Source organism: Chaetura pelagica, unplaced genomic scaffold (genome assembly GCF_000747805.2).
Source record: "Chaetura pelagica isolate M959 unplaced genomic scaffold, ChaPel_1.0 scaffold123, whole genome shotgun sequence".
Lineage (NCBI taxonomy): Eukaryota > Metazoa > Chordata > Aves > Apodiformes > Apodidae > Chaetura > Chaetura pelagica.
Genome location: NW_009953295.1, coordinates 1,596,242 through 1,610,239, shown reverse-complemented (window position 1 = coordinate 1,610,239; position 13,998 = coordinate 1,596,242). Strand labels below are relative to the sequence as shown.

General features: G+C 35.5%; 1 protein-coding gene across 1 annotated transcript in view; it reads right to left on the bottom strand.

The window, feature by feature from the left end:
• Positions 1–12,272, bottom strand: part of MRPS9 (mitochondrial ribosomal protein S9) — a 26,109-nt gene extending 13,837 nt beyond the window's left edge. Inside the window, exons 1-4 of the mRNA XM_009997888.1 lie at positions 12,093–12,272; positions 4,916–4,978; positions 4,794–4,824; positions 2,446–2,525 (exon numbers count right to left, since the gene is read on the bottom strand). Coding sequence (XP_009996190.1) covers positions 2,446–2,525; positions 4,794–4,824; positions 4,916–4,978; positions 12,093–12,272 — 354 coding nt within the window. The remainder of the gene's footprint in view (positions 1–2,445; positions 2,526–4,793; positions 4,825–4,915; positions 4,979–12,092) is intronic.
• Between the last annotated feature and the right edge of the window lie 1,726 nt (positions 12,273–13,998).

The following is a 13,998-nucleotide window of genomic DNA, read 5'->3' as shown; positions in this document are numbered from 1 at the left end:
GTTCTTTCCCCTACAGCTAAACTTTATTCAACAGGCAGAACAAAGAAAACAATGGAGCGTAAAGCAAAAAACAATAACATCACATATATATTGGCAGTTACAATACATGTGAATATATTTAGTCTGTTTTTACTAAGTAGATAATATTATTTATCAGCATTAACTAAACAAATAATGCTGCGACCAGTTATATTACTAGCAATTAATAAAATTAAAGTTCCATATAAGTCTATGTAGTAATTAGTGGTGTACAAGTTTAAGCTAAATACTATGCTTATCCTATTTATTAGACTTAATGTAGCAATTCAAAGGACATCCTCAAATGGGATTGATTACTTACACTAGACTGTATTAACATACAACCCTTTTTTTCCCCTAGCTGAATTAATTAGCTTTGAGATTTAAAAATACATTTTCTTAAATACACATTAGTCTAATAAGAGGTTAAAACAATGTCGGGAATTTCATGCAGATTTCAGCTTTCATTTGGCTGACTAAAAAAACCCTGTTAAACCTCACTTAAAGGATTTAGGTTTATAGAAGCTTGTTTCATGAAAATATTTAGAAACAGTGAAAGAACACTAAAGCATCCTATACTAATGAAAAACGCATTTGCCAAACTGATTTGTTTGAAGGTGGTTGCTACACTGTTAGTAACAAGATGCACACTGTTCTTTTAGAGATTTCCAAGACAAGCTTGCATACTTTTTCTAACTGCTAGGAAGGGCTAAAAATAAACTTGTGCTCCTTGTAAAATTTGTAATTTCTTCATTATGATGGAATGCAACAAAACATCTTGCCCTTGGGTTGCTCTGTTTCAGCCAAAACAAATGCAAATGGCTTGTCAGATGACAGCTGTTTGATAAGGCTCCTCTACAAGACCTGCATGCTTTACTTTTTTCCGTGAAACTTGGGATGAAAGGCAGAAGGCAGGAAGAGAATTAATGTAGCATACAGTCTAAAGGCAATGCTACAACCGTGATTAAGTAGAAAAGTTAAAAGGCACAGATTTTCCACAGCCTCGCTGCGTGCAACCCATCCGTGTAACAAGTTGACAGGCCTAGCGCGTCAGCTCCATCATCCTCTCCGACAGCTAAAACGCAGCATTGCATCCCTTTTCAGAGAAAATTTGCGTCTGCACCATGAAGCGTTGTACATTATTTCTTAGCACTGCAGGGGGCTCAAGTCCATATGGAACCTTCACAAATATTACCACAGATCAAACCAGCGGCGTTTCGAGGCAGATTTGACATACCTATTTAAATGAACAGCAGGGGTCCTCGGGCTGCCTCAGGCTGTGCAGGAGAAAACCTCTGTGGAAAGCCTGTGATGCAGCTCCATTACTCAGCAAAGACACTCTATACATTTATCATTCATTTCATTTCTGCCAGGGCAAGAAGCTCATTTGCCCAAGGTCAACAACAAAAAAAAAGAGAGGAGGGGTGGTTTTTATTCTCCCAAGGAAACAAATGTACCTGACAAGTGGGGATGTTGTCCTTTAGGTACGCTGAACGCAAATAAATATCAGATAATTCTAATAGAAACACTACACTCAGCAAAGCTGTGCACCCAGTTTGATAACCTTTTTTTTTTTTTTTTTTTTTTACAACAAACTAACCATGGAACTAACTTTTTAAGACTATCTAATGAGGAAATACAGTCTGACATTATTGTCTAATTCGATATTCTTGCATACATTATTAATGCTTTTGTTTTCTCTAAATACAAGTAAGGAACCTGCACATCTTTCTGTAAACTCTTCTAAAGAGGTAGATAATGCTTGCATCATCGATGGTCATATACATGAAGTGTCTGTTCATAATCCACATTAAGACTCAGGGTCTAGCAATGTTCTACTAGATACAGCCTTTTTCACGGTAAACAGATGCAGGTCCTTTACTCCTGGAACCATACTTATCAGAAAAAGCCTTAAGTTTGCAAATAGAGCAGTCTTAGAAAAATCAATTAAGCAGTTTAAATGCAAATTTTCTTCACACTAAATGTCAGCATAAATAACATTTCCTATAGCTCTGCCCTTGAAGGGAAAAAAGCCCCTGATTTTTTTATCCTACAATGAATTTTCCTAAAACTAGCCATTTTTGTTGTACACACATCCTCCACCACTAACCTTATGCTATTAAGCAGATACAGCCTACAAGTGTTCAGACTATTCAAACCCAGACCATAGCCAAACTTGTAAAATAAACAAAAAATTAAAGTAAAAAGCATTACGTAGTTTCTTCCCTTAAATACGAGATTAAAATGCCCCTAAAAATGGATATTTTGACATAAAAATATACAATGTATTTAGCTTCACTGGTGATACTATGGCCTACTGTGAAAACATGAGTAAAGTAAACTCAGGAGCTCCCGACATGCATCTCTAGAATAACAAGTACTTGACTGGGAGGTAAAATTATTTATTATAGATTATAACATACTTACATGCATTAATGAATAATATGACTGCTTGCCAGTATAAAAAAGAAAGTGAAATGGTCGACCATCTTCTCCCCACTGGATTTCTAATGAGAAGGAAGATAAGAAAATAATATACACTCACTAAAAACATACTTGTATTTAATTGCAGTTATAAACCTCTTTAACAATACTGACTACCTTTTAAATATCAGAGAACAAAGACATTTTACAGGTATCCAACTTGTCTGGGAATCTAATGATTTAGACTACCTTGTTAAAAACCAAACTCCATCAGCAATTATAATCAAAAGTTCAATATTTCTAAATATCATTTAACACGAGGGAATTCCTCATGAATATCTTCAATAACCTCTCAAAGACTGTAAAGTTGGCATTATAGATAAAATATCCATTTTAGAATAGGAAGAAGTACAAATTAAGAGACTACTGACATCGACATAATGATTGTGAAAGATGAAAGATTAACAGCTCCCAAAAAAAGTGCTTTAAACCCAGAGCAAATTTTCTCTTAGCATATTATGTCTAACTTAAATTAAGTATTCATATAATTGTCTTTTGCAGGTAACATAACTGTATTCAGAATTTGTGTGATTTCAGGACTTGTTCACGTTAGCATATTTGGGACATTTAAATACAAAGACCTAAACTACAGTTTATATTATTATTTCAGCTCAAAAACACGTTCCATATCATTCAGCACACCTAGCTTATTTTTTTTCTTTAAAAACTGTTATTTAAGGACAAATAAGTTTCAACTTCAGAAAATAAATCAACTTAAACATAACACAACAATTTTTTTTTCTAAAGTGACAAATATAAAACCAGAAAGCTTTTTACAATTTGAACTGCAGAGAAACTCAAACATTTTATGCAGTGTAGTTCAAATGAAGCTGTCTATAAGCTATAAACAAAGATGAGACTCCAAGAACCTGCCTGATAAGCATATGTATTGCAATAGGATATTATGACATAATATGGCAGAAGTTGAATTGAAAGATGAAAAATGTACTAGAACTGAAGGAATACAGGGGGCTTCTACCCACACTACCACTAGTGGGGTGTGTGAATTTCTACATATGCAGCTGTGAAAGCGTATTTTGTTGAAACTGCTGTCCAGGGAATGTTCTGAAGTATAAATTTATATTACTGAACTTTGAAGTTATCAAAGATGTAGTGAACAGACTAGACTAAGCTGCATTAAAAGTGATCCTTATTGAAAGTTGTCATTTTTAGATGTAAAGACAAACTTTTATACTCATTAGTACTTACACTCCGTAGGACACAGCTACCATTCCAAAAAATTCTTTAGTCCTGAAAGCACCTAGAACAGTAGCTTAGTTCTACCATGAAACAGCCCTTGGATTTTAAAACTACCTAAGGATGAACTCTCTCTTACCCTTTTACTTTCTACTTTTTTACTTCACGATATTATTAAGCTAGAAAATAATGCGTGATACCATTTGAGAGCTGAAATTCCAAAAATTCAGATAATTTAGACAGCTTTCTAAAAGACACACAGAAGCCCAAAAACATTGAGTATCAATTCCAGGAACAGGAAAAGGAAGGAAAGAAAATGGGAAGATTTTGCTGATAATCAGAAGCATTCATCCGGGACTCCATAGATGAGTGCATGAACAATTTCCCACTCATGCTACTTGTTCATACTAAACGTGAGTCAAAAGTGGACAACAGGTTTTGACTCATCTTTTAGATATTCCATGTAAAATTAATTTGGCAATGTTGGTGAAGTTCTCAGTACCCAACATATCAGCATGAGTGACAACTGGACTGGCACTCAATATGGTACCGCAGGAGCAGGGCAAAGACAACACAGATCTAAGTGCAGAGTTAGAACTTCCAGGTAAAACTGGAGACAAAATTGGGAGAGTTTCCACTCTCCCTTTTCTCTCAACTGGCATTTTCAAAGCTGTAATTTCTAAGCTTTTAGAGAAAAGATGTTACCAGGAATTTTTTTTCATCTAAAATAGTATTAATGAATATTTTATGATTGTGATAGACAGTTCTGACAAAAAGCTACTAAACTCAACAAAAGGTTTTCCAGTGACTTCAACGAATTCTGTACGTCATCCTACCTACTGTTTATTTTTAAACAATTAAAAACATTTATCTATAATCAGTTAACAAAATGTCTGAATAGACCACTGGTATTCCAGAATCCAACAGTATTTTTTATCTTTAAAGCTAGAATATCAGATCAGACTTTTACAACTATGTTTGAGCAGTTATTAGGAACACAGCAAAAAAAGTAAATGTGTAAAAATAAGGAAACCTACATATGCAAAAATTATTATACTTAGCCATAGTAATAAAAAATATCTATGAATACTTACTCCTCTGCTCTGGAAAAATTTCAGTAGGATGCTGTAAATAAACAAACAAATATCAACAAAACGAAAAAGTTACTTAAAATATCATATTGAAATTATTCAGAAATGCAACAAAAAAATCCTACCTTCATTATGGGCCTGGCTCTTTTGTCAAATAAGCCAGAAGGAAAGAGATAGGCAATAGCACTCTGAAAACAAAAAGAGAGACCATGTATTTTTTTTTTTCACAAAAGCATAATCAAAACATTTATTGAGTATTTTCTTGTAAACTAAAATAACATAATGTTTGTAACAGCAGGCAACAAACTCAGTAATAAAGACTGGCACGTATGTGCTGTGCTGAAAAGAAAAGCAGATCATTTCCTCAGGAGTCCTCAGCAAAAGTAAAGCCTCATTCTGAAGGCTGTACTCTAACGTGTCAGAATAAGTGAAGTTTCTTCTGCAAAGTTTAGGTTTTAGGTATGCATTTATCATAACTTACCGGAACTACACAAGTGTAAATAAAGACCACCAGTGCTGTGACTTGGAAAGGAAATCACATTTATTTTTCTAGAAAGTATCAGTGCTTGTTAACAGTGCCTAGTGACAGATCAAGCATGAAAATTTTATTTAAAGCTACTGGACAAAGCAAAATTTTACACATTTAGAATCCCTGTTTCTAAAGATGTAGTTCACTCAAGTCTAAAAGCAGTTTTTGTTGTGACAGTAGAAGATATTTTACATAGCCTAAATAAGCATTTCATTGATCACTGCATTTGGAAACAACTGTGAATCACTACAATCTTCGCTGAACTTTAATTGCTCAGAGAAGACAGAGTTTTAAATGTCATCTTTACTCTCCCTTAGATACCTAAGGGTTTGATAAAACTATTTAGATAAATGTATGGCACTCAATACATTGTTTACCATTGTTTTCACTAAGTACAAGGTATATAATTTGCTTTTACTTAACCAATATTTGCAACTATTCATGTGATGTACAAAATTAGTAGTATTTGCCTCCAACAAAGTAGGTACACCAATATTCCAAATCATTCTGGCAAAACGTAAGGCTCAGCACTTTACAAGGTTAAACCCAGTAACATGCATTTCTGTTCATCAGCTTACTTTCTCTCTTCAGTGTAACTAAAACATAATTTTATAAAGCAAAAATATGCATTTATGAGCTATTTATTTCTATTTGTTTTTAAAAACGAAACTGAAAAGGCTAGCCATCAAAAACCCTCAGATGCAGGGGGGGTCTGGCAAGTGGAGCCAACTTCAGACAGTGGGTAGTAGAGCTGGAGACAGAAATGTGCTTTTACAGTAACAGAGAATAGCTGAATAAACCCTTCTGGCAGTGATCTCATTTATATTTTCATTAGACAATACAGAAAAGTAGAATTACAATAAAATCAGAGTTTAAAATTTTCTCTTAAGAAGAATGGCTCTTTGTTGGTTAGGCTACCTTAGGGCTATTACTTGCTGGTAATTTTTTCCATGGACACAGAGTGGTTTTTCAGTGTTTCAACTGATTTATTATGCATGGAGTGTAAAAAGATCTAACCTATTACTTCCATTAATCCCCTACTGGCATTCTGAACAGAAATTTTGAGAATTCTGAAGCAAACAAAAGGCTTAACTTGATTTTATGAAATGGTAATTTTGTTTCTCTTAGTGACTACTGTATTCCCATTTGTTAGTCAATGGGCATTTTATGCATACACACAGTAGGTGAACACCTATTTATGAACAAATGAGGATTAATTATGATGACAATAGAGAAATCTGCTGTGAGCCAAATGATGTTAAACAAACACCTTATATAATACATTAAAAGAATTTATTACAGGATACTGAGACTGTGTGTACTTAAGACATGGTCTTTATACAAGCATTTTCAGAATCTCAGTCAAAACATTTACTGTAACTATGACACCTTAATAAATGACAAATATAACAATTTAACAGTTATAATTAAGAGAGTGGCTGCCATCTAAGACCTTCTGCTGCTAGAAAGTTTCTTCTATATTGCTCAAGTGTATACACATCTTTCATGATAAAGAATAAACAAAGCTTGCAGTAAGAAATCCTACCATCTACTTCCAGCTCCCCACACAACTAGCCAAAGAATAACAGTTCACTTTAAGTTTGCTTTTTTGTTTTTTCAAAATGGAAATAAACAGTCTTATTTTTTATGGAAATGCAATCAAGGGTCGGATCTTTATACCCCATTAGGAACTATCCTGGGATGCAACCGACTGCAGTTCAACTTTATTCAGAAGTTTCTTCTTAATTTTAAAAAGCTGTGTCCTCTTACTGTACTTTTAGCACTTGCATAGCAAATCAATCTGCCTCTTGGAAGCTTCATTTATAGAAGGTGATTTTGTCTATGCAAATGTTTTGGCTCTGTAGAAAAGGGGTATTTTGGGAAAAACTAATTCTCAACACCCATGTGTAGTAAAAAAATAAGATAGTCACACCTTCAGAAATAGCAGATCATAAAAAAGCATTAGCAACAAGATGGTTTCCATCAGACATTTCTTAAAATGTGTTGGTAAAGTCAACATTTCTGTAACAAACTAGTCCTGTTATTTCATCACTTGTTCAGGGGCATATATACTGCCCACAGGACCACAATGTCTTTCACTACACGTCTGAATTCAAGCCAGTTGTAATAACGAGAGCAAGCTTCCATCCCTATAAAAAAAAAAAAACACCCTACCTGGCAGTCCTTCAAACATGCAAACCAATTCATTAAATAACCTGTTCAGCACTGCATGTGGCATATTGTACAAATTCAGTGTATCTGCCCCACCTGCATTTTCCCTCTTCATTGAGCATGTAGCATATGTTGACTTCTCATCCTCTTTCACCTCCTATCTACAAGGTAGTTAAGTCTTGTTCACTCACGTTCTCAAACATCAGAGGTTAACTTTGAATTAAACAAGTTCAGCTGGGTCAGTCAGGATTACTTTTTTTTTAATGTTTTGAGAAATTGAGAATTCAGTAATTCAAATAGAGTTGACTGTGTTATCCTGGAATATGGGAAGGAGACTGACACAGCTGAGACTTTAAATAACCTGCCATAAGCAAGAGAGGTCTGGCAGGCCAAGCTGATCTTGCTGAAGCATCTTCCCCCACTTCTGTTGAATCTACAGCTTAAACGCAAAACATTCCACTAATTTTCATTGCTCAAATCATGTGCAAATATAGTTATCTAAGCAAAATCCAGTCAGATAAGATTTTGTAGAAAGCAAGAGAACAAATAATAAAAAACCTCTCCACCCAGTGATCCCTTGCAGCACCACCCATTTTGGCAGAGTTCAACAATACAGTTCATTCCTTTTTAAATATACATGAAACTTCAATCATCAAAACAGTGAGGTAAGAAATGACACTTTATGCCATAAGGTTTTAAAGAATAGCATGTACTACAGCTGTTTCAGCTTCTTTTACTCCTCAACTTGATCACACAAGAGCCACTTATACCTTGCCTCTTGAATCACATTATTTAGCCACTGCACTTCAGCATTTCTCATACTGAAACGTTTGCTGGAACAGCTGTTTTTCCTTCTAACCACACTTGGAAGTACACTTCAAAAGTTTTCAGCATCCAAAATCCAGAATATATTTGGGGTAGAACTAGGAATGAATGAAACAAAAATGGGATGTGGAATATTAACTCTGAAATAGCTTTTTTATTTAACAAGACAAAAGTTTAACAAACAAACCAACCTGCTACACACCAAAGTTTACCTTACAATACAAAATCCAGTGTTGCTTGTAAGGACAGTGCTGGACAACACACTCTTACTGCAGACAACAAAGTTCAGAAATGCATTTTGTTCTGAATAATGTTACTGACATTTCACATATGCCAGTATTCACTCATTTCTAACACTGAGTTTCTAAATAACATTTACATTTTAGCAATCACATATGCTGAGCCACTTTTAAAAGCAACTGAATACAATCTATTTTTCATTAAAGAAGTCTTAATTCACCAAAAGAAACTTTACCCTATAAGGAATTAAGTTTTTCTACATTTAACATTTACACAGTTAACAACTTCACTGGTACGTTTACAACAATATACATGCTAGTGAAGATATACATACATTTTAGATTCAAATTATTCCATCTGTCTGACAACAATCTATTAGGTTGTAAGGCAAGCAACAAGAAAAACAAACAGATCTCTAGCTTTTGAGTTTTGCTAACTCTTATGGGGAAAGAGGATCACTCTATGATGAGCTCATATCTGGGAGAACATTTAGTGACTGAATAAAAATTAATAATAAAAATACTGGCACATAAATAGCTCATGAAGATTAAGACACTTTTCCTGTATTAATCTTACTTAGATTTCTGGGCTTTAAAGTAGAACATCACAGAACTGACAATAGAAAATGAAGGTGGGCTGTTTACTACAACCACAAGTTAAAGCTAAATCACAAAATAAAGGATTACAGACTCAAACAGGGAAAAGCACTAGGTCAGGACTGCAATCTCTATTAATTAGGTATCCCAGCTGGGCAGTGGGTATGCAGCTGTTAACTTGATCAATGACTTACCTAAATGTCATCTCTACTGATTCGCTTATAAATTACCAGCAAGTGAGACTAATGTACAGGTGCTAATTTATTTAAACTGTTCTCTGCAGTTCTACATAGCTTTATAAACTGCATCTGGCACCTAATGTTAGCTGTCAGTTGTACTTAGACATGCCTGTCCTAACGACTCTGTTCATTAGAAATGAGCACAAATTATGAAATATTGTGAAAAATGATACATCAAATGGAATGGGCAAAGCAAATCAATTAGAGAAACTTCATAGCACATATTCACACATAGGAGAATAAAACATCCTAGCTTCAGAGTGAGGTCTATAATACCAATTAAAAAGCAATTGGTAGACTTCAGCAGAGTTATATATCAATTTACTGGATTTTTTTTTTCTCCTCCAGAAATACAGCTGTAATGCAGAGCTTAACTTTTTATTCCTAAATAAAAGCCTCACTAAGAGGCAATTCTGCTTCCACAATATCCAGAAAGATTATCAAGTAAGTCAACTTATTTTCATGTTTAAAACTTCACAAGGTTCAGCTTTTTTTAAACTATACCTAAAACTCCAGTGAAGGACAGAATCCTACAGTGTCTAGTTTTGAAATACACTGTGCAGACTGATTAACAGCAGAAGACTTCAAGATATATAAGCACTCATCAGAAAGAATTATTTCAGTTTGGAATGTAAAGCTTGATAATTCTTCTGCCAGTCCCTAAGCAGCTTTTATATTTTTATAACAGAAATTTAATTATGCATAGCAGACACTATTACACAATCTTATGTATTTTCCAACATGTGTTGGAATATGAAGAACTTAAAACATGTACCACAGATACCTGCTAGCACCAAACAAAACACTACTCTTTTGGCTTCACTTCATCTTCTCAGAAACCAAGTCTGCAAAGTGGTTCCATACTTTTCACCTGCAAAGCACTTGTAAAACCTAATTTCCAGAATAAATCCGTTTTTACTAAGAATGAAGCTCAGTTAATTTTTTGCAAGTGATCATAGTGCTGTGGATTCATAAAGAAGAAACCACTACTTAGTCATTTTGCACTTCTTGCAGTCTTGCTGTCTGTCAGCCTTCCCCCTAGACCCTACCAGTGAAGGAAGCCAGACTGCAGGTTAATGTATTCTTCTACCACTAACATTTCAGGCAAACAAAAGGTACCATAAGCATCATCATACTGTACTAACAGGGGACGTATTCTGATTGCAGGTGTCTGCACGAATACTTTACAAGAAAGTTAACTGAAAGAGACAAAGGTCATCAAAAATAAGAAAAGCATCTCAAAAATACAAAAAAATGGAATTCTATAGTCTGTACAGAAATAAGAAAGCCAGTGTAAAGGAAGAGGTTACTACTACTGCTGACCCAGATGCCTCAATTAATACTTTTACTGTTGACAGGACCTCATCCACTCCACACTGAGACCAGAAGTGTCTCTGCACTGGCACCTGATTGTAGAAGAACAAAGTGGTATCTATGATTCTGAATGAAAGTAGTCAAAGCATCAGTGCATAGCTTTGTACTCATAAAGCTTGATTTCCTACGGATTTGTGACTTGAAGCCAAGCTTCCCTTATGGATTTTTTTGATACCTGATAAAACTCCAGTCTCACTTCAGGCTTTTTCTCAGCAGGCCACTAACTGTGTCGCTTCTCTACTTTGCTGTGTATTTTCAGAGGAGTGTTGAGAACTTACTTTTGAAGCCTGTCAAATGTGTTTGAAATCAGCCTATATATCACTACCTACAGATGTTAACTTTTTCTTGGTATAAGCATGCTGTCAAGACCTCTCATATGGACACAGCTATGCTGACAGAATTCTGCCACTGAGAGAGGCAACAAGCAATATCCTCACCCTGAAAAAAATAAACCACACACAACACACTCTCAGCAGGTATCACATTACTACGTCTACCCTAAGGGCACTGCTGATTCATTGTGCTGCCATGGCTATACTAAGTGCTGATGATGCACAAAGAAAGCTTTAACCAAGAGATTTCATGAAGCTTCACCTTAAGAGTGAATGTCTCCAAATGACATTTCTCCTCCCTGCCTCTGATATGTGATAAAGTAATACAGAAGTAACAGAAGTAAAGACCAGTTGGGACACTAAAAAAAATCCAATCAACAAAACATTTCTGAGTGAAAGGGAGCATATCTATACGTGAGCCCAAATGACAAGAGAGGAAGAGGAGGCCACCAACCCGTCAGTTGCCAGAGGGAACAGCAATAAAATAGTATGTTTGGAGCTACTGATATGAGCTTAAATTCATGTCTATGTTAAAATCCCTAAGCTAAACCAGAGTGTTAGCTGTAAAACAGCCTATAAAATTTCATTTGCATCACCAGCAACCACAGTATTGTACAAGAAAACCTGACCTAAATATACACAACAGGTCAAACTGTGGGTAAACGTTTTGAAGTGCTACATAAACCTTTACAGTGCCTCTTACAACCTCAGATCAAGGGGATTATCCATTAGTACGTTTAAAAAGAACCTACTGTGCTTTAGGAAGATATGGTACACAGCTCTATACTGTGATGTCTGACCTCACACAGTAGCAGGAGTAGAATCTCTATTCACAGTCACAGTTGTAATGTTTGCAATGTATAGCAGTATTCTTTCTTATTCTGACAGTTTGATTAAAATTCACAAAGAGCTGAGGGGCTCATGCTGAAGTGAAGTGCTTTCAATATCTGAAACTCTACAGTAAATTACTTCTCCAACAGAGCAACTGTACTTACATCAATATCCTCTTGGGTAAAAGTTTCTGGATCTTCTCCCATCATGTTGGCTAAATGTCTCTTTCCGAGGTTGAACTCTTCAACCTGTTTTTTAATAAATGCCTCTGTGTACTTTTCAGGTCCTGAGGCTCCTACATTTTTCCTCTGCACTGCTGTAGTGGTACAGATCTGCCTTAACATCTAAAAAAAACCAAAACAAACAAGAAAAAAAGAGATTCATATTTTTGGCATAGTGAGCTCTACATAAAATGAATAGTATAACAAACCATCCATACCCATAATAATGTGTTGAATCTTGCTATGTTAGAAAAGGCAGTATTACTCATTAAACCATTTTCTTCCAGTTGTTTAATGCCCATAAACAGATAAACACATTTTAAAAGTTGAACATTTCCACACATTACAATTAATTCAGAAGATTTTTTTCTGACAGAAAGAAATGTGGTATCACATGTTAGGAACACCCAGCAAAAGCAAAACATAACACTAATCAACAGATGTACTCTTAAAAAAAATATTATCAACAAATAAACACGTTTTGCCTTCACCTAAAAGCAAGGTAGGAAAAGAATCAGCAGGGAAGGTTTCTAGTGACTTTCAGAATCATGAGGCTGCAGAAACACTGCTGAAGGCTCTGGAAAGGCTAAGGAATGGTCCTTCCTAGTCAACAGTGTCAGGATGGTTCTAAACCTATTTCATCATCTCAGGTAGAAGGGTTAAAAATGAGCAGGGTAGTTCTCATCAGCAAATACTACTAAGCAGTGTTCCAGCTCCAAAGTCATCACTCAGGAGACAGTTATGTTTTGATCTTTGTGGGATATAGGTTTGGGTTTTCTTATATCAAGACAATCAGTACTTAAAATAACTAATTTCTATCAAACTCAACCAGACTAACAGGAGCTTCGCTGACAGAGCTGTAATGTCCCAGTTCTAGCCTAGTACCAATATTATGGACTACTTTGTCTCCCCAGTGTTAGTATTAAGAAAATTCTCTGCAGCTTAATTATTCCACAAACTAAATAAGAATTGATTATTTGTGTACTCTTTCTGGGGCATGGGGAAGGGAGGGAATTACAAGAAAAGGAATATGTGGAACAGAAAACAAAGACAGAAAAAGCATCACTTCTGAATGAGAAAAAAGTTCCGTTTTGTTTACCAGACAGTACCCTGAAGCACTTCTGTCCAGCCTCTTCAACGTGTGATGGCATGGCTTTGTAACCAGCCAGTTCAAGTTTTGCAAAGAAGAGCAAGCTCATCTCACAGTTCAGTACTGCTGGCATTCCTTCCTCCACTCCCTTCACTTGCCCAGTGCCAGCTCTGCCATTCAGGACAGCTCAGCTCCCTACATGTGACAGAATACTACCTTCCATTTCCTCTTGAGTGGGAAGTTCTCAGCTGCACTGCTAAGTCCGAGCAATTCAGCAAAGGCTCTGAGAAGAGCCAAGGCTGACATGAGAAGGTGGCTGAATCATGCAGTTGGGAGCAAGAAAGCAGAGGGGGACTTGACACTTTACCTTAATTTCTTTGATCAAATGATTGAATTGCCTCTGCTGCAGACTCAGTCTACCTTTAGCCAAATATTAAAACTCCAACACACACACCAAAGTGAACTAGTTAGGGGTCTTATTATGCAGAACAGGATAAAGCTAGTATCTGAAATTATTAAATGTTCTCCAGTCATGGGAATTGAATTGTGATCTGGAGAAGACAGACATGATGACCCTTTTGACAGATTGTACCATTCTGAGTTAAGTCAACATGAATAGCACAAAATACTTGCTAACTTCTTATAATTAATTCAAATGCAGAATCTTCAAACCTAGTTATAAACACAATAACACACAAACACATCTCAAAAACAAGATTACATGGATATATTTGCAAGACAAACAAAAGCTGATTCAAC